This window comes from Anoplopoma fimbria, chromosome 18 (genome assembly GCF_027596085.1).
Source record: "Anoplopoma fimbria isolate UVic2021 breed Golden Eagle Sablefish chromosome 18, Afim_UVic_2022, whole genome shotgun sequence".
In the NCBI taxonomy this organism is placed as follows: Eukaryota; Metazoa; Chordata; class Actinopteri; order Perciformes; family Anoplopomatidae; genus Anoplopoma; species Anoplopoma fimbria.
This window is the reverse complement of record NC_072466.1, coordinates 11294207-11320229: the sequence shown is the minus strand read 5'-3', so window position 1 is coordinate 11320229 and position 26023 is coordinate 11294207. Positions and strand designations below refer to the sequence as shown.

Below are 26023 nucleotides of genomic sequence, written 5' to 3'. Positions count from 1 at the left end.
TGTCAATTCCAATATCAGTCCAGTAAGGCATAAATTAGCATTCTAATAGTCCAAACATCCTGTCACTTCTTTTCTAGTCCACTGTGGCTACGTTCACACATCTGGATCTAACTGTAAAGCAGATCCATGCAACTGCTGAGAATTATTATCTCCAGCAGGAGAATCGGCCAGTCCAGTGAGTGTGTGAATGAGTGAGTGATGCAAAGCATGTCAGTAGACTGGCAGGCTGCTGAAGTGAACCTAAATTATATTAAACTAATAAATATGAAAGAGGATAGCTGCTCATTGAGCCAACAAAGCCTTCTCTTAGCGCCGAGGTCAGCATCCTTAACTTTTTTATTTCACTGCTCTTCTGCTCTTGCTTTTTTTCTTTTGTTTGATCTCAGGGAGAGTAACAGCTTTCAGATGGCTTTATGTGAGGGAATCACAAGGCCGTCGTTGTTTACCAAGATAGATGGTGACAGGAGTAAGCCATGTTATTTTCCCACTGTTGCTTCTGGAGCCCATGATACTGATAGCTCTAACATTGCACGGTTAAAGACACAGCCACAAATCTTCCCTTCTAAAAAGTTGCACACAAATCCCTACAACAGGGACAGTAACAAGTTACATTGAATCAGTCAACAAATGATGGTGAAGCCGTTACTCAAGGTTTTATCCATTTTGTTAGACTAGTAGCAGGCTCAGCACTCATTTGCATCCAGACCGATAACCCCTGATTCTGATTGGTCAGAATGTGTCCATTACTTCACACTCCACCAGTTTCAAAAGTCTGCCATGACTCTGGAAGGATCTTTGTCAAGTCTGATAAAAATCATCTGTCATGCAGCTTGGCCTGAGTTGCATTATGGGAAGTGTAGGATCCAGTGTTTTTGGAACAAGACCAATCCTAAGGACTAAAAGACACTATATCTTGGTTTCCACTGTGTTGATTAACTTCCAAATCTATTAAGTGAGAACTTACTGGTATTTGTCTAAAAATGTACTATTAAAGCCTGTGGTTACAGTATTTACACAGTTGTTATTTCAACAGCTGAAACACAGCGAAAAGTGCAGCCATTAAACATAGCGCTATTAAAAAAGACCTATGACATTATGTAATTTTTTAGAAGGTTGGAGTAGAGTAGATGCTTTCTTTATTTCTGTCAGGAGAATATTGCAGCCTGTTTGTGCAACCAGATGAGATGATACGTCATGAGAGGCCAAAGTAAGCACGTAAGAACAGTAAAAAGAAAGTAGGGGGCCGAAGTTTACTGAGATCACGTCTGGAGAGCCTGAACAATGTGTCCTCAGTGAACTTTTTAAAGTTTGATCCAATTACGGAGGGAAGAAACCAATTTCATTCAACTATTAAAGACACTATTAAAGAGACTCTTTAACCATTTTCCATTAAGTAATATATGGATAAACAGTATATTTCCCAAAGCAGTGGTTGATTGCTTAACTGTAGCTGCAATAATCTACATTATGTTATGCATGAGGAAATAATAACTTTGATCGAAGATTTTTTCCTATTTCGCACTGATGGTTACTGTAAAATATAAGAGGGTCATATATTTAAGAGGTATTTCTGAGAAGGTGAAGTTAGAAGTCCAACTTTATTACTATGTACATCAGTCTAGACATTCATCACACACACACACACACACACACACACACACACACACACACACACACACACACACACACACACACACACACACACACACACACACACACACACACACACACAATCACAAATGGGGACAAAAAAACAACGGTGTAATACTCAGAAGTCAAGCATACATTTTCAATCATGCCCTGACTTTCTTAGCATGAGACGTATGTTATTTATTGTGATGTCTGGTAAATATTATATGTCTTTCTCTGGCATTAACAGTCAACTAAACTCATTGTAACAAATGAAAAATGATATATCGGTACATTATCCTGTTTTCGGGAAGAGGATGGTCAAAGTTTAAATTATTTTTTATTTGAAGGGGTCAATATTCTTCTTAAAAAGCAATCCATCATGCTTAATGAAAATGTGCTATTAATTCTAAAATAGGAATTTGAAGCTACACACATATTCAAAGCTTTACTCTGGAAGACCAACAGAAGAGTATAATCTTGTTCCTTGAGAAGAAGGATGTTTTTCATCCATTAGGTGAAAGTATGACTTATGACCTGTGTTGAAGTTCCTTTTAAAAGGGGATAGTAATGTGAGTACATGAGAATACTCTTTTTGATGGAAACACACACATGTCAGTAATTGATTACCTGTGAATCGCTTCTTCCCACTGAGGTCAAACTCCGATGATGGGCCATGGTTGAATGGTCTGGTGTCTGGCTCCGGAGTCGGGATCGCTGTCGTGGTGGTGGTGGGTGTCAGGGTGGTCTGGAGAATAAGCTCATCTGGCAACAACACATGTGTCAGTGAGCTTTTGATTTAAATAGATTTATAATATTTACATCCAAATTCTATAGCATGCTGCTTTGTTTCATTAATCCTTTTTAATTGGCACCACGATCTGCGGAATAAGAGTGTCAAATGGATTTAATTAATTGTGGGCAGATGTGTGAACTCACTTTGAAATAACCCCTTCTCCCCGAACACCCAAAGCTGTATTCTTATGTAATGATTTGCTACCCATATTTTCCATGTGAGGGTGGCCTGAAGTCAGAGGCCATTTCACAAGTCTCCAAGGCTGACAAATGGGAGAAATCCAATTAGTTCCTTCTGCTGTCATCACTTTTTTTTTCCTCCCGTGCTGCATCAGTGGGCCTTGGCATTACATCATGGTCCACACACATGCAAACAGCTTTGAGCCATGGCAAGGAAATGCTAAGAAAATATTGTAATGCTCAATGTGTCTTTTCCCCAAAAAGAAAGCAAATATCAAATGCTGCTCACATGCAGCAGAATCCTTGATAGATCCTAACACGTGTAGTGAAATTACGACAATGACTCAAATCAACTAAACGGTGCAGTTTTCCACTCAGCTGGTGTTCAGCCGAAGCTGAGGATCATCTATCACATTACAAAGCAACATTAAGAACAGCAAATATATTGCATTAAGCCAAGCCAGGGAATTCTCTTCAGCTTAGTAATGCAGTACACGTTCAAGTTTTTGGAAGAAAAGTGATTAAAAGAAGCTCATAATGGAAAATATGAAAAACCCCAGCCATGAACCAAGACCAGGCCAAACAAACATACAAGAAGAGAAACAAAGTGACCACAGGCAAGGCAAAGAGGAAGAGACTGGACGAGCTAGCAAACAGATAAACAGACAATAAAGAAACAGTGCAGTAAACAGTCAACAAACAATGAGGATGTAGTGTAGTTAAGCCAAAGAGCGGTAGGACGGTCCGAAGCCAGACTCAGCCAATACCTTTCTTAAGAACTAAAGCATCAGGCACCATGGTCACTGTAACCATGTAGTCCATTTCCATTCCTGAGGATTCCTCTGTCAGAGAAGTAGAACAAGCTGTAGCATCAATCTCACATGACCATTTTCCTGAGCTAGCATAAACACATTGACATGTACACCCACGCTTCCATATGAAAAAATCTAATTCAAATACATGCTGTAGGTACCAGCACTTATACACATTTTGACACTAATGTAACTCTGGCTGGATTTAAGTGAACCCAATTGTGTGATAAGTAGGAAAAAAAAGTCTTATAAAATCTCCTCTGCACCCACCTTTATTTCATACTGTGTGTTTGAGATTGTACATGTTCCTGCGGCACTAATAATATGCACTGTAAGGTAAAGAGCAGCCATGGGAAGAAATCATTATCATACTAGTATTTTGTTACAGTGGGAAAGTTATCTATTATACATGTCTTCATAATAAGACAATTTTTCCATTATAATAATAGGAATTTGCATTATAATGACCTATTTCTCAGTCTTTATAACAAGAACAATATCCCAGAAACACTGCAGATTTAAATCATCATTACTCTGGGTTCTTATGAAATAGAAAACAATACTTGTAGGTTCCTAGAAAATGTATTGCTTGGCAAGATTTTACTGCCATCAAATGTTCACATCCAGCTCCACAGTATAGCTCCAGCTTCACTTCTTCTCTGTTTATAATTCAAAACCCTGACTATTATGGATTATGGGTTATAATTTGTACATTTGCAATTGATTTGAGGTTCATAATGCAATGTAAATTACAATGGAAGTTCTCTGCTCACAAAGTCAGATTTGTTTTAAAATACTTTTGATTCCTTTGGTTGATTGCAAATCTACAACTCTGATCCTACAGGCTTGGTTTAGTTAAATTATTTTCAAATATCCCACCATGTGTACTGTAATAACTATAATACCCTTGGTTTGTGTGTTCATGCATGTGTGTTTAGTAAATATCACTTATTGTCTTTGTACAATAACATGAATGGCAATGTGCAACTGACAGCTCATAGTATGTTTAAACCAGCAGTACTCTGACCACATTGAGGCACCAGATGTGGAGTACTTGCATGTGTTTTTTGTTGTCCCACATCCCCACACACACACACACACACACACACACACACACACACACACACACACACACACACACACACACACACACACACACACACACACACACACACACACACACACACACACACACACACACACAGATCACACAGTTAAGGAACACCCAATTGTAAAGTTATAGAACGCTGTTGGTACAGACAGGAAACAACTCACGGCCTTGGCCTAGATGGATATGACAAACAATACAACTGAACAATTTAGTGAAGTCACTGTTCTGGCTCTAAAATGAGTCAGTGAACTTGACTTCAGTTATGTGGAAAATCTATTTACAAAGCTATGTCGCAAGTTGGGGCACAGCAGTATTTTGTTTCCTTCCTTTAGCATTGATCGATTTCTAGATTGATCTTTTAAAATGCTGTCTGCAGTGCATTAGGAGGAATTTCAGCTACAAATGTAATTATCATAGTCTCACCTTCTGGATAACAGTCCAATATTCCTTCTGCATCTAGCAACGGATACCCGTATTCATCTGTTTTGGAGAAGGTTCCAGGTGGACAGGTTGGGAATGGTGGTGCAGTGCTAGACTCTTCTATGATCCACTCGGTGGTGGTGGGTTCAGGTGTGGTGGTAGGAACCGTGGTGGTGGCAGTGGTGGTGGTGGTGGTGGTGGTAGTGGTGGTCCTAAGTTGAGGACGGTCCAAGCCAAGTACAGGTTTCCCTCCAACCATGAGGACCTTGTCTTTGGGATTGACCACAGGCCGGCTATCTCGGCCGTGACCAAACAGAGCCATGCCTTCCTGGTTTAACAGGGGACTGCCCATGTGGTCTGGTGGTCGGTGGAGTGGAGGAGCAAAGAGTGGGGGAAGCATACAATTTATTCTTCCAGCTTACTTTGTTTTTAACAGTAAGCAAATAATACAAATTGATTGAGAATTATTCAATGATTTTCATATATTCAAGCTGTATACTGTTTGTTTAAATGTCATGCAAGATTGACTGAAGCATATCACCAAAAATTGTGCGTCCGTCTTCTCCAAGCACCACTCTTTTAGGCCTGCCCTGGGAGTCCTGGAGAACCTGACCATCCTGGTTCATAAGAACCCCCTGCTCCAAGTCTACTATCTGGAGAGAACAAAAAATGCCAAATCTATACAGCACTTCATATAGATACAATTTTAATAACTGCCTCATCCTGAAACTTGGTTAAATATTTCGCCTATTACATTTTTCTTAAAAACAGAATTAGTCAAACTTTAGAATTAGAATATTAGATCTGTAACCTTTTAAAGAAATTAGTAAAACGTTTTGGATTTGTTAGATGAGAAGACCAGCGACCAAATAGCTTAGCTTAGCACAAAAAAGGAAATTGATCAATAGACTACTAGGGGAGAATACCTTTTGACAGATCCTTGCCTGCTGTTTCCCCATTTCCAGTCCTTATGCTAAGCTAAGCTAATCATCTGGTGGATGTAGCTTCATATTTACTCCACAGATCTTAGAGTGGCACCAATATTTAAATCTAACTAGGCAAAAAAATGAATAATCGCATTTCCCAAAATGTACAACTATTCCTTTTGAATGATGAATTATCAGTATTTCATGCTATTCCAGTAGAAAATACTAGTATATATAATATAATATGTCTCACAATGTAAGATTAAATCTATTGTTACAATCACTAAACCATTAAATATATTTACCCATTTTGTTCCATCAGGTCCTGTGATAAACTTTTGACCAACGGCCTTGCTGGTTCCACGAGAGGAAGAGGAATCTTTATCACTTGTTGCTGTCAGGTTTGGTCGTCCATTTTTACCTAACAATTATACAATTCAAGAAAATGTATTTTTTTTGCTAAATTATTAACTGATTACTGTATCATAACATCTACAAATGACTGATCAGTTAGCTTTTTGCCAAAACAAATCATTGAACCTTTTGAATCAAACATTAGCAGGCATTGGCACTGGCAGCAACTTTAAATCACATGCACCTTACCATTTCCATTTGCAGGCTTGAGTAGTCCTCCATTGGTTGGTTTCCCTCTGACAATGGGATAGCGAGACCGACCTCCCTGGCCCCTAAAGCTGTCTCTAGATGATGATGAAGATGCTGAAGATGAAGATGTAGACCGGGAGTTGCCATCAATTAATCCCCCTGTCTTTGTCACAGTAGTACCACCACCAACGTCATGATCTGAGGTCAAAACTGGCTGGGGCAACTTTGAGGAAGAAGAGGAGTCAGATGATGATGATGATGATGATGATGATGAGGAGGAGGAGGAATCGGACGTTGAAGAACCAATCCTTGAGTTCTGTGCTGGTTGTGGTCTTATGGCAAGCCTAGATCCACCAAACTGCCGGTTAGCAAGCACAGGAGAGTGTACTCTCCCATTCAACCCCACACCAGGACGACGATGAGATTGAGTGCCTCCAGACGGTGATCCAGGTCTTGTCCTGGAAACAGTTGCCCTTGAATCCACACTGTCATTGTCTTCTACATGTTTTTTAGGGTCAGCTGAAGTTAAAACAACTTTATCATTTTTTCCACTGATTTCTCTACTCTTTTCATCGAGATAATCCTCATTATGATCATTGTTATTGTTATTAGACGTTTCTCTATGGACTGGCTCATTTGAGTGTCCGCGTCTACCTGACGAATAATGGGAATCAGAGTTTGAAGAAGTTGCTGCCAAAGAGGAAGATGATGAAGTTGATGAAGAGGATGAGGTAGTTGGGTTTCTAGCGTCACTAGAGACTGTATTTTTATTGGTCAAAGAGGGCTTAACTGAACCCACGCCCTCCCCATTTTTTAGTGAATCATGCGTCCTCAGATCGTCACTTGTCTCCTGTATCGTGGATACTCCTGCGGCACCTGTGGCACCTGACACTCTAGTGGGTGTCCCCCTCAAGATGGGTCGGCCAGCCCCCATGGAGGATGACGCCCTCGTCAAGGAGGTCCTACCGTCCTGTCTGGCTGAAGAAGCTCTCGTCCCTGAACCAAACCTGCCTGGGTAACGGCTAGCTAGCCAAGGGAACCTTTCAGCAAATGAGGGGTTAATTCTGGTACGAGAAACAACAGGTTTTTCATTACTGCTATCCTCCCTTGCCTCTTCCTCCCCCTCTCCTCCTCTGTGGGTTGTGGTTTAGAGCTTGAAGTAGGCTCTTCGACTGTGGTTACTTCTGCATCTGTGTTTTTGGGATTGCTCTCATCATTTCCCTCCTTATTTGTTGCGTCTGGCTCAGATGATGTCCTGTCTGGTAAAGTGGACTGTGACGTTGCTGAGCTATGTGTGTTTGAAGTTGCTTGGTTTGGAGTTCTGTTTGGTAAATTCAACTGTGAGGTTACAGCAGGTTTGTAACCATTTAGCAATCGAGTTGAATTCCCTCTGAACAAATTTCCAGAATGTCTTCGACTGTAACCATATCTCGAGCCCAACCCAGACCCCTTGGTGCGCCCCGCTGAACCCGAACCTCTTCCAACAGATGTAGCCTCTGTCTGCTGTGAATTGGTCTCTTTTACAACTGCAGAGGAGGGTTTACTATGTGTTATGCTGGGCTTATCGTAGGTGTCTTTGCTCTCTGGGTATGAGGAAGCCACATAGTCCTTTCTACTCGCTGCTGACTCTTGAATACGTGAGGAGGGAGTAGAAGATAAGGAGGAATCAAAAGAAGAGGAGTAAAGGGGGGAAGTGGCAGAAGATGAGGAAGATGAAGATGATTTAGACAAAGAAGAAGAAGCAGCTTTGGATCCTGGTTTCTGATGGACTCTGATCTTAATGGGCCTCCTGGGCGGAGGATTGGGACGAGGTTTAACTGGGGAGGGCTTTGAAACTTTGAGGCTGGGGGTCTCGGTAGTCAGAGGTTGTTCATCATATCCCACTTCATCTTCAAATTCAGGGGAAACATCATTGTCCGGTTCTTTTGTCTCCAGTACAACCTCCATGGTTGTCGTCTCTTCTACTGGAGATGCAGTTGTGGATATTTTCTCCTCTTCTTCCTCTTCCTCTTCTCTATCTTGATCTCTTCCTCTGGACGACCCTCTGTTCACTGCTTTCCTGACTGAGCCCCTTACAGAGGAGAAGATGCTGTGATAGGAGCGTGACTGGGAAAGTGGCCGTACACGCCTGTTGACAGGTGCAGCAGAGCGTGGCTGAGGGGTTGTGATTGGTTCTTCTGTCACCTTTGTTAACCGGAGCTCAGATTCATCATGGTCGGTGTCCTGTTTGGAAGGAGTGTGGATAGTCCTGCGGCTGTCCTTGGTTTTTGAGAACGACGAGGCAGCGCTGCTGGCTGGCAGTATACAAAAATTGTCATGAATATAGGATTAATCAAATGTTGAAGCATACATGCACGCACATACTGTGTACAGTAAAATGTGCTTACATCCTGGCATGACAACACTGAGGACCTTGCTCTGTGGTCCCTGACCCCTCCTGTTGGTGGCTCGAATCTTGAAGATGTACCGATCTCCCTGCGTGAGACCATCTACGGTGGCTGTGCTGCTGCTGCCACGGTACGTCACACTTTTCATTCCAAATGGCTTCATAGCAGGAGCATAAGACAAGATGTACTCTGTGTGTAGATAGAGCATATATTACTGTTGTGAAGAGAGGTAGTGGGACCATTCAGGAGAAAACTTGAATTCAAAAGTGCAGACAAGAAATTGTTGAACTTTTCCCAATAAACCCATAAAACAATGGAACTCCTGTGACCTGATCTCTCTGTACGTTACCCAGACGTTTAGTATTTAGCATCATTATCATTATTGAATGTGCCAATCATTTACAGTACTCATTTGATTGCAAAAATTATTGAATTTATTCTTCCGGGCCTCACCTCTTATCCTCCCATTGGGTTCTTCAGGTGGATCCCATGTTGCTATGACAGCAGTTCCTTTCCCTCGAAGTGGTTTGACCTCAAAGTTCTCTGGTGGCCCAGATGGTGCTAGCAAGTGAGGAAAAAACAAGTGAATGTCAAGAAAGCAGCGAGAGGAGGAGCAGCGGGAAAGAAACCAGAAGCAGCGTAGAGGGAGCAGGGTGAGGAAATTGCTGCTTAAAGAATGTAAAAACAGCGAGTTTGTGCCAAGAGGCTTCAACTGAGAGAGGCACTGTAGCCATACGTTGTCAGGAACCTTCCTTTGAGATCATGTATGGAACTGCAGATTGATGTCTAAGCTGTTAGCCAGGCAGTAAATGCTGACATTCCAATGAACCGCAGCTCAGGATTTGCTATGACATGGTATAAAAGCTGCAATCATGAAGGAGCTGCAAGCCAAAGCTGGAATCAAATATCAAATAGGCATTGAACCGATGAAATGTGGTATTCAGGAAAAGAGAAGACAAGAGCTAACTGACAGTTATGCAAGATCAAAATTTTTCACGCAAGAATTTATTCTCTTTTCTTATTCTAGGGAAAATGCTGGGCTTTGGCTTTTTATAGCTTTTCCTCTTGACTCACAACTCAACACTTTCCCTAAACTGACCTACAAAATGATAATCTATAAGCAGTTCTCGGCCGGCATTTTCTGCATGTGCCTACCTGACTCAGGGGTCCTCTGAAAGACAGAGACGCTCCACTTTCCATGATTTTCTCCCTGAGAGATTCTGACAGCGAACTCGTACATGCCGTCAGCAGACAGGGTGTCTATCATCATCCTCCTCTGGGTGCTGTCCTTGTACTCCCAGCGTGCTGACTCACCCTTCTCCCTGTACCTAATTGTGTAGGATCTGGGTGAAGACAAAGAGGGATATTTTACTCCAGTGGAAAGGGTAAGTGCTCAGTCAGTCTTTGTTATTAATTCACTTTCTATCACACACATTTCAACACATTCCCACCTGATTACCCCAGGGACGACCTTTCCCATCTCAACAGCAGGGTCAACCCAGGAGATGAGGACTGACTGAGGAGACATGACCCTGACACTGATGTCCTTGGCCTCGTACTCCGGTGGCTCTGGGCAACATACATAGACACAAAAACTTAGAGACGAAAAATGTCTAGCTCCAAACCAATAATAAAATCAGCTCTAAGGTCATTACATTTGGTTAGTGGTCAGCCTGTGGTTTCTCACATTTCAGCCAACGTGATAAACAAACATCATGCACTTACATAGATATTTATGAGGTATTTTGAGATATTTATAAAGCAAATAAAAGACAGCTAAATGTGTAGAAGAATGAAGTGGTTCTCTGTAAACCTGCAGGTACCTGGTGTGGTTGTTTTGGTTTTGACTGCTCTGTTGGCGGATGCGCTCTGACTTGGGGCTTTCTGTGCCTGCAGTGACACCACATGAACGGACTCAGACGCTATGAATAGAAAGGGATACCAGGCACGGCCAGGGTTTACACTATGGACACTAAAGATTTATACATTTAGCTTATTGTCATAAAGAATTCAATCACAACATCTGCAAAATGTAGTTTGGAATCTGCCAGTCTTTTCAGTCTCATTTCACTTGAACTGAAAGCTTTGCCCTTTAATCTGGTGGTTAAAGAGTGTGGAATGTGAGTCCTCTTACTTAGTTTGGCGGTGTTTCGGTTTCTCTGGTCAGATTGAGGCTTGGTGTGGTGTTGGGGTCTCCTTTCCAACAGGGGAGCTCCTGGCAAAGCTCTCTCAGGCTGCCTGGGACCTGAGGAGGACTGAGGGGCCCTCCTGTGTGTCCTGGTATTAGACACTCCCAAAGGGCGGGCTGTTCTGTTCACCCTGGTGGCCCGATGAACTGAAGGCTGATTTCTGACAACAGTTTGTGGTGACCTGGCTGGACCTGGTGGTGGATGATAATGGAGGGCAAAAGTCAGAGTGCACCAGAGTTTATGTTACCTTAAAGACCCTGTATGCATAAAGTTAACATCATTCACAAACTGTGCTTTGTGCTGTGTTTTGGCTTTGGGGTGTAGTTCAAACCAACTGCCATGGAAAAATCATTGAATATAATTTCTCCACTCAAGACACATCCGCACAGTGATAAACACATGATTACATGTCAATTTTATCCAACAGTGTCAGTTTACATGCCCAGTTGTCACACAAGGGACATGCCAATGTCAACTGTCATCTGCTCCAACTTCTGGTGTCCTCCTTCCTGCTTCAATTCCACCCTATTAGTGACTCCATCTTGGACAAAGACTCAGACATTGACTCAGACAGACAGACGATCCCCTTCATCTGGCTGCAGTGTTGAGCGATAGCATTGGCATAAAACAAAACAACTCTTCTTTATTTCCCTCTCCTCCCTACATCCCTAATGCATCTGTTTCTTATAATCACAGTCAGATGAAAAGGATCTACCAAGTTTCCCATCAGGATAGCTGCATGCAGCGCTGGGTAAGTACTGCTAGGTCTGCTCATGTAAGAAAATGGATTTGACAAAATTCAAAGTAGTTTTACGGAATAGTTTTACAATAGAAGCCACCAAACCCCAAAAGTTGTCTTTAGCTATGGCATAAAAAGTGAGAGATTAGGGGTTTTAGTGCTGGTAGACTTCCACCATGACACTGTATATCTGGGGGATACAAACATGACACAAAGTGGATGTGAGGACAAGTATGAAAGCACACTAGAGAAGCTTTAAGGAAGCTCTCCCTTAGTCACATTAAGTACAGTATCTCTGTCTGTCCTGCCAGCACAGCTGAGTGCATTTCTCCCATTTTGATCCAGGAAATTGGCTGTTTAGTGATATCTTTCTCTGATGTTGCTTTTCCTGTTTAAAAATTCTTCTCTTCAAGATTCTCCTGCACCTGTTTCACGGATTATCTGTTTTGTATGTTCCTCTCGTCAGTTACAGCAAACCGTCACTGTTACTGTTTGCATGTCTGTTAAGGACAATGGTAGCCAGTTAACCTTAAACTTCAACTTAACAGGATCCGATATTGTTTTTCCCAGTTTTATTTAATTTACTACAAATCACATAGCCTTCTTACGCCTGACAGTTGCTTTATTGTTTTGCTTGTGTGCTTCTGAATCTTAGTTTCTAAAAATTCAATTGTGTATTTACAGAGTCGTTTATTTCCAATCATTTTAAAATGACCTGAAAATAAATTCAGGAACATGAAGCTTGCAAACGTCGTGTTTTTGACTGCTACTTAGGCAACACTGTAAAGAATAACAATAACATGGGCCAATCCTCTTTCTCATACCCACTGTAACTCTTTGATTGTCTGTGCTTGTTCCATCTGACTTACAAAAAGAAAAATTTGGCCTAAATCAGCCTGAATCTCCTTTTCCTTATTTTCTTCTTCCTCTTTTTCTCTCTCTGGAACGCTGTCACAGTGCATAGTTTGGCCCTTGTGGCCGATGCCGCGGACCACTAAACCATTGACTCCACAGTGCTTGCACTTGCCAATTCTTTCTTTTCCTGGAAGCTTGATGGTTGGAAGTGCTTTGAGGCTGTCCTCCAGACAGACAGACATACCACTGCTACAGCGGAGACCCACCTCAGTGTGTTCATGCAGATGCTGAAGAATGTGGATGTTTACAGCTGAAGAAAGCAAGGTTTTATCCACCATCTCACCCAGCATATTTAAACTTTTCAAAGCATGGATTTCAGTTTATCCAATACAAACACATAAATTGCAAACATAAATTGGTGGGATTGGTTACATTGCTCAGTTTAGCCACAGCATTATTCATACAAACAACTTGCAGTGGCCGAGCTTCATTGGAGGCAGGAATAAGTTTCAACTGACATATATATATATATTGTTAACTGGGATTAACATTAGTCGGTAGCTTGCTAGATAACGTAAACTAATGTAACGTTCGCGTGCTAGCCAGGCTTCGTAACACGCTATGTCCTTTTCACTGCCCGTTATTCTAGCATTACTTTGCAATCAACACAATGGATCTTTGGCTCCATTCATTGAGGTTAAACTCAACAAATATGATTAGCTGTGTCTCCAGAGCGGCTTTGCCTCAAACAAATACAACTGAAAATCCAGAGTGGCACGGTGGTTCAGTGGTTACCACTGTCGCCTCACAGCAAGAAGGTTCTGGGTTCAGTTGCTGGTCCTGATCCTTTCAGTCTGGATTCTGATGGGTTTTCTCCATGTTCCCCACCGCCGCAGAAAGATTTGCCCAGTCAAGTGGTTTGGAGAGACTAAATTGTCCATGTGGAACAGAACGAACACAAGTGTCTATTTATGTCGCCCCTTGATAGACAAGTGTTTACATGACATATGCTTAAAGGTCCAGATGCCTCATTACATCACACAGAAATAAACTGAGGTAAAAATGAGGTAATAATTTATTGATTAAAAGTCTAGTATGAAGGTTTAACCTAGCTTAATTTAGTGTGTTTGACTCCAATGAGAAGACCTTTTAATTTCCTCTAAAAAGCTCAAATAGAAAATTAAATACATGTAAGAGCTGTAAATTATTTTTTTCATTTAGTCTATAAATATAATATCACAAAGAAATGCCCATCATAAATTCATAGAGCCCAGAGTAGCCAACAGGTAAAACATTTTTTAGAATGATATAAAATTATATAAAATCCCCCCGAAAAATCCCAATTTGTAAAAGCTGTTTGCTTGGCGGTTCATTTTCTATTCATTGATTCATTCAGTAAATTGAATATGCACAAATATGTCACTGCAGTACACTTCACTATATGGTTAATTGGGTTACAAGCAATTTTGTCTGCTGCTTATTTCCCTGCATTATAGTCTGTTGAAGTCAGTGACTATGAATATGTGATAATTAACATTGCCTCTATTAAAGGCAAAATAAATCTTAAAAGTAAAGTTTGGATCACCAGCAACAAAAGGGGACCTATCTGAATAGAAGGGAACTTATGAGTCATAGGCAAGAGAGTGTTTAGAACAGAATAAGTGCAATGTCTTGAGCCCCAAGACATTGCAATGTGAATAATCATCCTATTAGATTCGGCGGTTTCTGTTATATCCATGATGACAGCAGATCATTTCAACGAACCACATAGTTGTAAATCTACAGCTGTTAACTGAGACACACCACTCCCATGTAATGTTGGTAAAGATGCCTTGAGATCAAGTTTACCTGCTGATGAGTTCCTGACCGGTGCACCGCCCAACACAGCAAAGCCGTCCAGGTTAACCCATTCAGGGTCTAAAAAAAAGGTTAAAAAAAGGTTAAAAAAAGGTTAAATGATGTGGCCAATAGAAACTTGGCAAACAAGCTGTAAATTATACACATTTAAAAAGAAACTCAGATTGACTGAATAATTTCAACCTGATTTAGACATATTCAAGTGAAAGTGTTATTTTTTTCTGGTCAACTTTTAAATGTTGGTAATAGATCCCGGTAAGTCATGTCTCCGTTTTGTTGTTTTACTGTAACAGCGGATGGCATGTAAAATGTATGATATGGAGGCAAAACAGCATGGTGTTATTTATGACTACTGATACTGCTCTCATGCTGCTGAGGGAACAACACTCAATCTGCAAGGAATTTCTGGAAAGGCAACACTGCTCGGTTTCAAGAGAGTTATGGCAAACTTCACCAGAGATGGAGAAACCACAAGGCTGCCAGAGCACACACCCACACACACACACGCGCACACACACACACACACACACACACACACACACACACACACACACACACACACACACACACACACACACACACACACACACACACACACACACACTCTCACATAGACAGAAAAGTATCTAAATACTTTTTAGTATTTAAATGCACTGACACAGTGTACAAGACATTGCATGAGTCAACACTTGGATCCACCCTATCCTCTACCACAATCACCACCAAACATACACATGTCGAACACACACACACACACACGCACACGCACACGCACATGCACACACAGCAAGTGACCACAACAGAGGGGTTTTGGGTTAAAGGAGCTGGGCTGGGTTTGGATGTGGAAAAGAAGGGTTGACTGCAGACTACTCTGAGCTGCTGATGAAGTATGGCTCTAAGATGCCAAGGACAGAGGGAAATGGAATAATGACAAAAGCAGACTAGACTGTGTCAAGACTGCAAACTGTATAGAAACATAATACTTTTCTTGTGTTTTACAAAGCGGAATTAGGAATGAAGAAGCCATTAAGTCCTAAAAATAATGTCCTTCTTCAGCTTAAAATAACCGCTGTCTGCAGAGTCGGAATGACGATCGCCGGTCAAGCACACCACCACCCCCAAGTGCTCTTCCTTTCTTTCTGGCAAATTTAGATGACCTCACATCCAATGATGAAGTAATCCTCTGATAAAAATCAATCGTACTTGCACAAGCATGCGTGTGCGTACTATTTACTTCCTGGCATCTCTGCTTTGTACACAGCTTTGCTCATCCCCCTCATTACTCTTGGCACTTGTCTTGAGAAAGTGCAGGACTCCAAGATCAGAACAATTACTCCACTGTTTAAGCCAAACCTCATTTTCTCGATCTCAATGCATTTATTTCCTCTTAATTACTTTTATTTGTCTTGCAGTGCGACCTCAGGTCTCTTAGAAACATACTCGTCAGCTCCCACTTTATTTGTTCCTGTCACAGCATCTCAAACATCGTCAGAGTCTTGTCTCTCATCCTCGTCCTGCTCTCATCCTGTCTTTTTAACATTCTCTATGTTTCTGCCTTACCTACATCCTCCAGTAGATGCGAGCGACTGTCCTTTCCTTTGACGAAGCGGTGAGACCTTGTAGGTTTGTTGGAGCTGATGACAAAGCGGTCCACAGGTCTTCCATCCAGATGAATTGAAGGCTCCCAGCTCTCCCTCAGGCCCTTATCCACAGATGTCTGTTTCCCATTTTGTGACCGCAGGGACTTCTCTGCTGCAAAACAAATGACGTCAGGATCAATTGAGTCTGTATAAGTTTATTTTAACAGTCATACGTCTTTATCCCTTATCGTACAGGCTTGCTGCCCAAACACATTGTAGCAGTATGTGGTTCTATGTTCATGTTCAGTAACCTGTTAATAAACCTCTTATCTAGTGCCACCAGTACAATTTACTCTGTATTTATTATACTTGGCATTTAAAGTAACCCTGATAATTTGCTTTGATAGCTAAAAGCTCAATACAATAGGTAATCTTCAGTCTCCCCCTTGGCTAGATTTACTCAAAAGTAAAACAGAAAATAGTAACCACCACAGTGTTTTAGACAGCAACGGCCTCTTGCTCTTTTGGTTTGCATGCTAATGCAACGTAGGGGTTACAGCACAATTATCCAACAGCCCAAGAGTATGCACAGATATAAAAATAAACAATTGAGCGTGACTCTAACACAATATCATTTGATGAAATCCGCTTGTATGAAAGAAGAAAAACTGCTGAAAGGTCCCAAATAGGAGTGCGTTCATGCACGGAAAATTAAAAACAAACTTTCGGGATTTTCAAAGTAGCTGACTTGATTTATCGTGTGCAAAACAATGGCCTAGTGCCTGAGAGCTGGAATGGATGATGAAACCTCAGCTGACTCAACATAAGTGTGGTGAAATTTGTACAAGTTCAACACATAGTTCGAAAAGAGACTCTGGTTTAATGATTCTGCTGGGAGAACTAATTAACAGCATTAGTTAATAATGTACATGAATATTAAATCTTTGTCAAGTCAACCGCATAGGCCTAGCACAAGGAGGAGTTTAGGCTGGTGCAGGGAGCTACGGCAGCAAATAGTGTTGGCATTACTGTAACTGTGATTTAGTGACAGATAATAATGACTTTACACCAGCATGAATCTGATTGGATGTTTCTAGTCGATGCCAATCAGCCAATACAAGACAGATTTTTCTGCTCGTGCTTTATTTATGGCAGCATGTTAGCAAATCGTTGCCTGGTGACACATACAGCAATTATGGGCAACAATAGCATTAATTTAGAGCCTTGTTTCTGTCCTCCTGATGGAGGTAAATCCAATATTCACCTTCATTTAGCTTTGCTTTTTTGGTTAAATGTTACATAACTGTTACAAGCAAGAGGCTTACTTATCTTCCTGTGTGCTTTTTGTGCTGGGCAGGTAGTGTACGGTTGGTTATCAGAGCTTTTTTAAACTGAAAATAGCAGCTGAAAAGTTGCTGATGAGTTGAGGGTATTGTTTTGGACCAAAGGATGGCCTGAAAGATGCTAAAGTGCTCCAAAGAGCTGAGGGGAAGAGCAGAGACTTGTGATAATGTAGTGCAGGGTTTATTGGCAAGCTGGTCATTTATCGCCGTCACATATAATTGTCAGTGTTGTCCGTCCGCATCGTAAACAGCTGGTCCTCATGCTCCCCAAATGTTCATAGCAGCCGTTTCAGTTTAGCATCCTCACAAAATGACTTCATCCCTTTGAATTCTTGTTGTCTGCAGGTGTGCGCCCAGCTGGATTTGCACTTTCATTTTTCACATTTAGTAAATAATTCGCCCAGACCTCTTGTGCTTCAATTTTACAGCTGGTCGCAGCTCTGTAGAGGCCTACATTGTTGTCTCTTTAGTAAGTGCTGAAAGATCGTCTCCTTACTGTTTCTGCTGACTCCAGTTAGCACACACCCTGAGATACATACTTACACGGCATTGTGCCAGAGTGCATAAAGGCGTGTGAGAGGGTTTCCCGAAACAAAACACAATCTCTCCTCATTATATCCTCATTAATGCAGGGTTACAGCGGAGTCAATTTTATCAGCTGTTTGTGGCAGACTCCATTGACACGAGTCTGGACGAACTTCAATCCCTCCTACCCTATTTCCAATAAGGCCATGTACTACGTAGGAAGGGATCTGCTCCTCTGTCCAGACATCATTCTGTGATTTGGCCCTTCTGGAAATGTATGATCCAAGGGCAAAACAGATATTTCTGATTAAATCAAGACTCCTTTGAGCACAGCAGATGCATGGTTGCCATCCAAGAATAAACAGTTTGGGAAGCAGTTAAGCAACTGAGTTGTTGTAACATCAAAATCTTAGGGAGGGAGGCTTGGTTTCAGAGCGTTGCCATGGGTAACCTGGGCAATAATATAACATTAAAAGACGAACAGAGTGTGATTGAGTTAGACAGTGGAAAGTATTAAGTATCTTAAGAATGAGGGCAGGGCCTTAGGATCATTGTCTTTGTTTGATAAAAATGTGTGTGTTAAAGAGAGAGTGAGACAGACTGACAGACAGACACGCGTGTATGTGCATGTGTAGTTTGGTACAAGAAGCATATGCAGGTAAGCCCTGAGGTCAAAGGACTCCTGTAAAACTGTTCTAGAAAATACTTGTCCTCATGCAATGTGCTCCATTTTTACAAGAACACCTTCTCACCTTGCACACAAAATCACAGACTCTGACCCCCAGCTCACCCCTAATGTGTTTGACATTAACTCCTAATAACTGTCCTCTTCCAAAAACTACCATCAAGACCAGCAGCGAAGGTGTGTGTGTGCTAAAGGAGGTATGTGTGGATGGGTTAACAAGGAAGTGTTGCAATGTCAGGCTAAGACTGACTATTCTGTAAGTTCTAAGAAACGAGACCGAAGTCTCAGGGGATCAACAAAGTCTTTCTCATCTATTAATCTTATGTCTCATATTGTATTGTGAGTGGGTTTCCGATGGACTCCGATGGACTTCTGATTGGCCAGACTGAGTCATTAAAGCCATCAAGCACCCCTGACATTGGTTCAAAGGGCTGGTTTACTCAAATTGGGCAAACAAAAAACAAAATGATCTGCGGATACTGGCTCGTAAATGAAAAAAATATTATTTGGGTAATTTGGGTAAACCAACTCTTAAAAGTAACAGTTTGAATTTTTTGAAAAACATTTGCTTTCTAGCTCAGAGTTAAATAAAGAAGGTCAAAACAACACATCTCACGCATTAGTCCCTTAAAAATGAAACTTTAGTAGACCAACTCGAGACGCTTAGCTTAGCATAAAGACTGCAAATGGGAAAACATGTTTGCTCATAGTTTTGTTTGTCCTCTAGAAAGAGCAGGCCAGCTGTTTCCCCAGTCTTTCCAGTGTTTATGCTAAGCCTAGCTAAGCATCTCCTTGTGTTGCTGTGAGTGGATTTTCTCATTTAACTCTTGGCAAGAAAGCTATTTAGTATATCCCTAAATGTTGAACTATTCCTTTACCAATAACTGTTTGGATCAAAGTAACTACATGGGACTTGAATACATTTAAAAGTAATTTTGAGCTGCATCTATGAACATCATATCATCTGGGTGGGGGGGGGGGGCTTGGTGTCAAAACTTGCCAGGGGCTACAGAATTCTTTGTAGCACCTCTGTAAGCCTCCCTCTGACCTCTGATCTTCAGTAAACTCTTCACAGTAACCAGCATTGTCATAAAGCCGACACACCAGACCGAGACCATGACCAATAACCAATAACCAGAATGTCAAACTAGAAACTGTCATTTTAATATTGGGTGTTAAGCCTTATTTAAAAGGGAAATGTGACTGAGAAAAATATCTTATTTAAGGCAACAAACTAAAGTGAGTAGTAGTTTAACTTGGTAAGGTTATATGAGTACATAGACAACATTACATGTGACATTTACCAACAGAAGCCAACCAGAACTTTAACCGTCTAACAACTTACCTTGTGTTTCAGTGTTGGTGGTCAAAAGCTTGAACCAAGAGACTTCCCAAATGATTCAAATGTTCCGTCACTAATGACATCATACGCTGTAAGTTTATGCTATATCTTCCTGCAAAACACTTGGTATTCTGACATCTACTCTGCTGTGACAGGTGTGCTCATGGCACAGGTGGTACTTGTTTAAACAACTGGAACCGCACTAGAGATGACATCATGACACGAGACACGCCATGGCTGGCAGGTTTGACAGGCAGCCAAGTTGCAGGTGGGTGGGGGCACTGGGTCAGGGCCATGTCAGGTGATCTAACATACCCAGTATTGTGGAAAATATTAGGAATATTTTATGCGTCATATTTTCCCAATGCAGAGTTATGAAGTTACTCATCCTAAACGTTTTTTGAGAGATCTGTCACCGGGAGCACCTGCAGAATTCCAGTGTGTTAAGTGGAGCAGATAAATTAAATTCCACTGGCCTGCAAAGACATGATTCCCCGTTTTCCCCTCACTCTCTGTCCCAATTACTCCCTTCATCCACTTTTTGTGAGGAATTTTAGACTGACAAGCTGATGACGTGTGAGTGGAGAAAGTTAATGAGTAACACTCTCCTCTCCCTTAACAACTACTGTCAAAATACCCGAGAGGGAGACATTTAACTCTGAGTGGCTCCAGCAGTGAACTGTGTTTGTATGAAGTAGATCCCAGGTGTGAATGTATGTATATAACTGAACAAATTAGAAGCAGGGTGTTGCAGAAAAAGTGAATGACTGCTCTGAAACAACTTCCTAAAAGATGGAAAAGAAAACGACTCAGAGGAAAAAGACCACAACAAATAGCAGCTGCCTATATTCAGAGAAAGCAATGACCTCATGCACTAAGTGCTTTCAGTTGAGAAGAAGGGATATAGAAACTTAAAGATCAACTGACAATATAAGTGGACTGAGTATGTTGAAGAAAAAGGGAGGGAAAAAAAAGAGGCTGGCTGAAACGTGGCTTTTAAACTCAGTCAAAATAGTCGGCTCTCTGCACCCCAAAACTCATCAGGCTTTATGGCACTTTTGATATTTTGACTGTCTGGAGGATGTGGGCGGCTTTCTCTGAAAATTGATTTTACAAACAGTCTTTAAGAGAGTTTAAAAACATGTGTGCTGCGGTCTCTGTGCCTGTCAAAAATGTATTTGATTTATCACCAGGCATGGATTACAAATCAAATACATTTACAGATAAAAAAACACGTTTTCTTGTCAGTAAAAAACATTTGGAATTAATCTCTTTTAATAATTTCCAATAATCAGGATAATTTCACCCACAAGTTTCTAATAGCTGCTGATTGATATGCAACTCCAGAGGACTTGTGACAGAAAGAAAACTTAAGCATCCAACCACCTCTACTCTCCCATGAAACTGAATTTTACAGACAGGTCATTTATCAGCCACAAATTTGGCATGATACCCCTTTAGCAGAAAGCACGATGACGCAGTCTGAAATTGATCATCATCTTTTAATGTTGATCACAGGTCCTCCAGCATGTGTCTACTGAATGAGGTAAGGACTTGTTCCATGACTGCTGCTAAGAGGCCAGCTGCCCACATCATATTTTCCCCCCATAAAGTAACAACAGTGAAAATACTGTCAAAGTCCCCATATGCTGTAGTTTGCTCACTCAAGCTAAGTCTTTCACAAATACAAAACGAAAACTGCAATTGAATAGTTCAATGCATTGTAAATGGCCACCGTTAACCTATTTCGTTTTGATGAACATTTGCAGCCACTGGGGAAATATTAATGCCTCGCGCACAGAAATGGATATGCACGCGCTCACTTAGACCTTGTAGAGTTTTTTTTTTCCTTTCAAAATAACAGCATCAAGATAAATAAAAATAAAAAAATACTTTTGAATTCACTAAATTCGCAGATTGCAGCAAAAAAAAACCTGGTCAATGTCAAATACCAGCTGTCTCATCAATCAAATGTGATCATTTAACCACACGAGGAGAAAGCAACAATGCACCAGCAGTGATCAAACTGAATAACTTTTTTAGTGTAAACATGCACTTTTCTTTTCTTAAAGTGTACAAATCTTTTACCTGCCCATCCGCATCCTGGTGCGCAAAACGTAACGAATAGCGCCAAAAGCGTCCTGCTTGCGGGTAAAGCCATATTGAGAGTGGCGCACTACTGCTGCGGAGCGACGCACCAGCTGGATGCAGAGGGCTGACACACTCCAGCCCTCCCCTCCCCTCCTCTGATGTGGCTGCAGCTTCTCACCGTCAACTCTCGGCTGCTTTATTTCAGCAAAAAACTTTAAGAAACCAATAATGAATATCACATCCATAAACCTCTGTATTGAATTTGAAATAAGTGATTACACTTTGTGGAAAAACAACGTGAAACAGTTTGCGTCTTCAATATATAAAGACCAGTTGTCATGATTTTATTTTATGCAAATACAATATTTTATTCCGTAACGTATCAGTATTCTTCTCAGATCTTCATGCAATTACAGACACTTTTTCTTTATAAAATTGACTAAATGTCTCCCTCTTCAGGGAGCGCCACTGATTACATTCCCAAACTGAAGCTCTGGTAGCAGGTGGAGGGGAAAATAAAAGGCTGCAGTATGTAAAACAGTGATTAATGACAGAATATTTCAGATCTGAGATTTTAAACATTATAAATGTCCACTATAGTGCTCTTTTAATTTTCGAGCACAAATCTCATACTTTGCCTGATAATGTTTAGGACTGTGTGTTTTTCTTTTTAAAATTACAGGAACGTTAATTTTTAAGTTAAAGGTGCAGTATAGTTGCTCATCTAAAAACCTTTATGCACGCAGTCCAGTTGCACCTGTCCTGTTCTGTTCAAGTTTCATTCTTGCAGACCTGAACCACTTCATGATCAAACATTTCCATGACACCATAGCTTAACAAAGTGTTAGAACAGGACTGTGGGCCAAGACTTCATCACATTATCTAATCTGTGCATTCACAATTACATCCCTTTTCCAAAGGAGTCCCTCAACCACTAGATGGAGCAACAAGCCATGTTTTTAAATATAGTATAGCCTGTGTACAATAGAGGTAAGATTGTAATTATAACTGGTGAAGTTTTATCTGAAATGTCCTTGGTAAATGTGATTTGTCTATAACAAATATAACTATAACTATAACATAGTTTTGTTTGTGCTCCAATGATGTTATCGACAATTCATACATAGCATAGATGATGCACATGTTGTTTTGCTTCTGTTAAAGATAAACATGTGTGATGGTGCCAGATTTAAAGCTATTATAATTCTGTAAGGAAGTGATAATTAGAAATTATAATTGAAACGTCCCTTTATCCTGATTACTTTCCCCATGGTTACTATCACACCAAAGTCGGAGAGTTTTCCGCCTCACTGGACATCTTTTTAGCACTTTCTGCATGTCTCTTAATGTTTCCAATAAATGATCTGGCCTTTGCTGTAAAACCTTTGGCTGTTTTGTCATAACAGCAAACGACCAGCGGCGAACTGACAGAAGGGCAATTATTCTATTTATTCTCCTTTCACAGTGTCCCATAGCTCAGGGGTTAATTTATCAGTAATTCATACTAAAATAATTTGCATGAGTATTTGATAAGCAATTGTCTCTTTATTGTTAATGATCTATCTATCAAAGTCAGTGTCTGTATGGGCTCATCATGTGACAAAAAAAACAGTTTTGTTTACTTGTCTGTAGGTGGTTTTACTCCGGACCAACGTCTCCCTCTGTTGGTTAGAGCCTTTACCTACACTGTGGAGATATTTCAGCGGCCACTTATTCATTGCCTAAAACCAGAGTCTGAGGAGGTCAGATAGAAAATTGGGGTTAAATATAGTCACAACACAGTAGCGGCTCTGTAAAAACTACAGGGGCAACTCAATCTCTTCAGGCAGTTTTGTATTTGTTACTACAGAAAAGGGGCCAGAATTGCCACAAAATCAATACATGTGTCAGCTGGCATCTTTGGGACCTCCAACGGCCGATAAAGCAACTGCAGTTTGTCTTTTTTAAGTTGTCTCTGCCCTCAACACCCGAACATCATAAACTAATTACTAGTGCTGATTGAGTCTCTTGAAGCCTCGCTCTCTGCCTCTCTCTCTCACACACACTCATACACACACTGCTGCAGCAGCTTGCAATATAATGCATAAATCTTATCGAAGCAGATAGTTGTCTCTTTCTCTTAGCAAACCTGCAAAATGCGCAGAGATGCTGTCATTCATTCACACTAACACACACACACACACACACACACACACACACACACACACACACACACACACACACACGCACACACACGCACACACACAGAGGGGGAAGAGAGAGGGTTGGGTGTCTCCTCAGGCTTCAGTTGGCTCAGTACACAAAGTACAAGGTGTCGTATCTTGTTATATGCATGCCTGAGGTTGATTATGTCGGGTTCTGCTATGAGTCCCCAGAGTGAAGTGACAGGATGCTTGTGATGAAATGGGCCATCTCTGCTGATATACTGTATCAAGTTGGACTGCATGTCTAGCTGAGTTATATGAATGAAGTGTTGTGTTCCAGTTCTATCAGCTGTTTGACTTTATCTCCTTTGTCATTTGTGTATACAAATAGTGTGACATTAGGCTGTTAGTCCAACCATTCTCTCTTAAACATACATGCAGTCTGTCACATTTGTTGGTTATACTGTAACTGTAATATATTGTTTTAAGCTGATTGTAGTTTGATTGCAGCACTTTTGCCCAAGCAAAGTTTCCCCCTTCAACACAGCAGAGTTTATTTTATTTTTTCCTATCTTACTCCTTTGGGTTATCTCGTATACAGAGATGATGAATCACTGAACCAGCTTTTTCATTCCACTGTTAGTTTACCTTGTTCTCTGGGAGAGTCAAGAGAAAGAAAAAAACATCCAATTATCTGACTTAGACAGTAACTAAAAATAGAGGTTCAGTAACACCAAGCTTTGTGGGAAAACTGCTCCTTAACGTTCTTTAGATGAGCACCCAGTTGCCTGTTTATTCGCTACAGCTAGCTTAAACTAATGAAATCTAATACAATAGCACTGCATTAAATCCTACCTCCATGGCAATTTAAATGTTCATTTTTTTGTTGAAACTGTTAAACTCGTTGATTCAAATATATGATAATTTGGGGGATGTAGTTTGTGGTGCTGTTGATCTGTATTGTGTTAAACTGTACTTTTTTCCCCAGTATTTTGTCCAACCCATTTATGTCAAAGAGGGAGTGCAAAATAATGGAAACCATAGTGACACACTTGCCGAATATACTTGTGGGAAAGACTGTATTGTCACACAGCATATGCTTTTTTTGTGTGAGCAGATAGTTTGACTTCTATCTGACAGGCAGTTCCATATCTTGGTAGCACCAATAAGCTGTGCGGATTGGTCTCATTTTGTCCCTATGTCTGCTGGGAAACATCACATTTCTGTCAGAGGGGCTCCTGCTGCCACCAGTGAAACTGTGTTAATCCTAATAGTGGCATTTATGTCCCAGCACAGTTTAGCATTTTACTTGTCAAATGCTATAAGGTGAAATTCAGTATTACTTGGAGATTTGCTTACAGGTTTTTTTTTCTAAAAAAATATGCTAACCATGTTGCATATTTCAAAAGGGCTAGGTCAGGTGTTCTCAAATATTTATGTTAAGTACTCCCACATATGGAAAATGCCAATGCAATAGTGCTCTGGTAGGGCGTTGGTCTTTTAATGTCTTTTAAATTGTACCAACATCTGGATAACGAGTGATCATTTTCTACTTGGGGAACCCCCTCAGAACGGGTACCTCTGTTTTGAAAACTCTTGGCACAGCTGCCTACCTGCTGGTCTTTCCTTGTAACAGATACATGAATTACAGCCAGCAGGTACAACATGGCATTATGGCCCAGCATCAGACAGTGGCCAACTGGCAAAGCTCATGTGACCCTGACCTTAATTATCCATATAAAATGGAGAAAAGGAGTTGCCTAGCAACTGTATTTTATTTTACAAGATTGTATCCTACAATACAGGAAGT

The 26023-nt window shown here is 40.9% G+C and overlaps 1 protein-coding gene across 1 annotated transcript in view; it reads right to left on the bottom strand.

The window, feature by feature from the left end:
* Positions 1 to 22139, bottom strand: part of fndc1 (fibronectin type III domain containing 1) — a 30730-nt gene extending 8591 nt beyond the window's left edge. Inside the window, 17 exon segments of the mRNA XM_054618571.1 lie at positions 2260 to 2394; positions 3372 to 3446; positions 4951 to 5304; positions 5489 to 5600; positions 6179 to 6294; positions 6477 to 6559; positions 6611 to 7595; positions 7598 to 8770; positions 8864 to 9052; positions 9317 to 9424; positions 10019 to 10206; positions 10315 to 10432; positions 10687 to 10785; positions 10998 to 11243; positions 14495 to 14563; positions 16064 to 16255; positions 22067 to 22139. Coding sequence (XP_054474546.1) covers positions 2260 to 2394; positions 3372 to 3446; positions 4951 to 5304; positions 5489 to 5600; positions 6179 to 6294; positions 6477 to 6559; positions 6611 to 7595; positions 7598 to 8770; positions 8864 to 9052; positions 9317 to 9424; positions 10019 to 10206; positions 10315 to 10432; positions 10687 to 10785; positions 10998 to 11243; positions 14495 to 14563; positions 16064 to 16255; positions 22067 to 22139 — 4315 coding nt within the window.
* Between the last annotated feature and the right edge of the window lie 3884 nt (positions 22140 to 26023).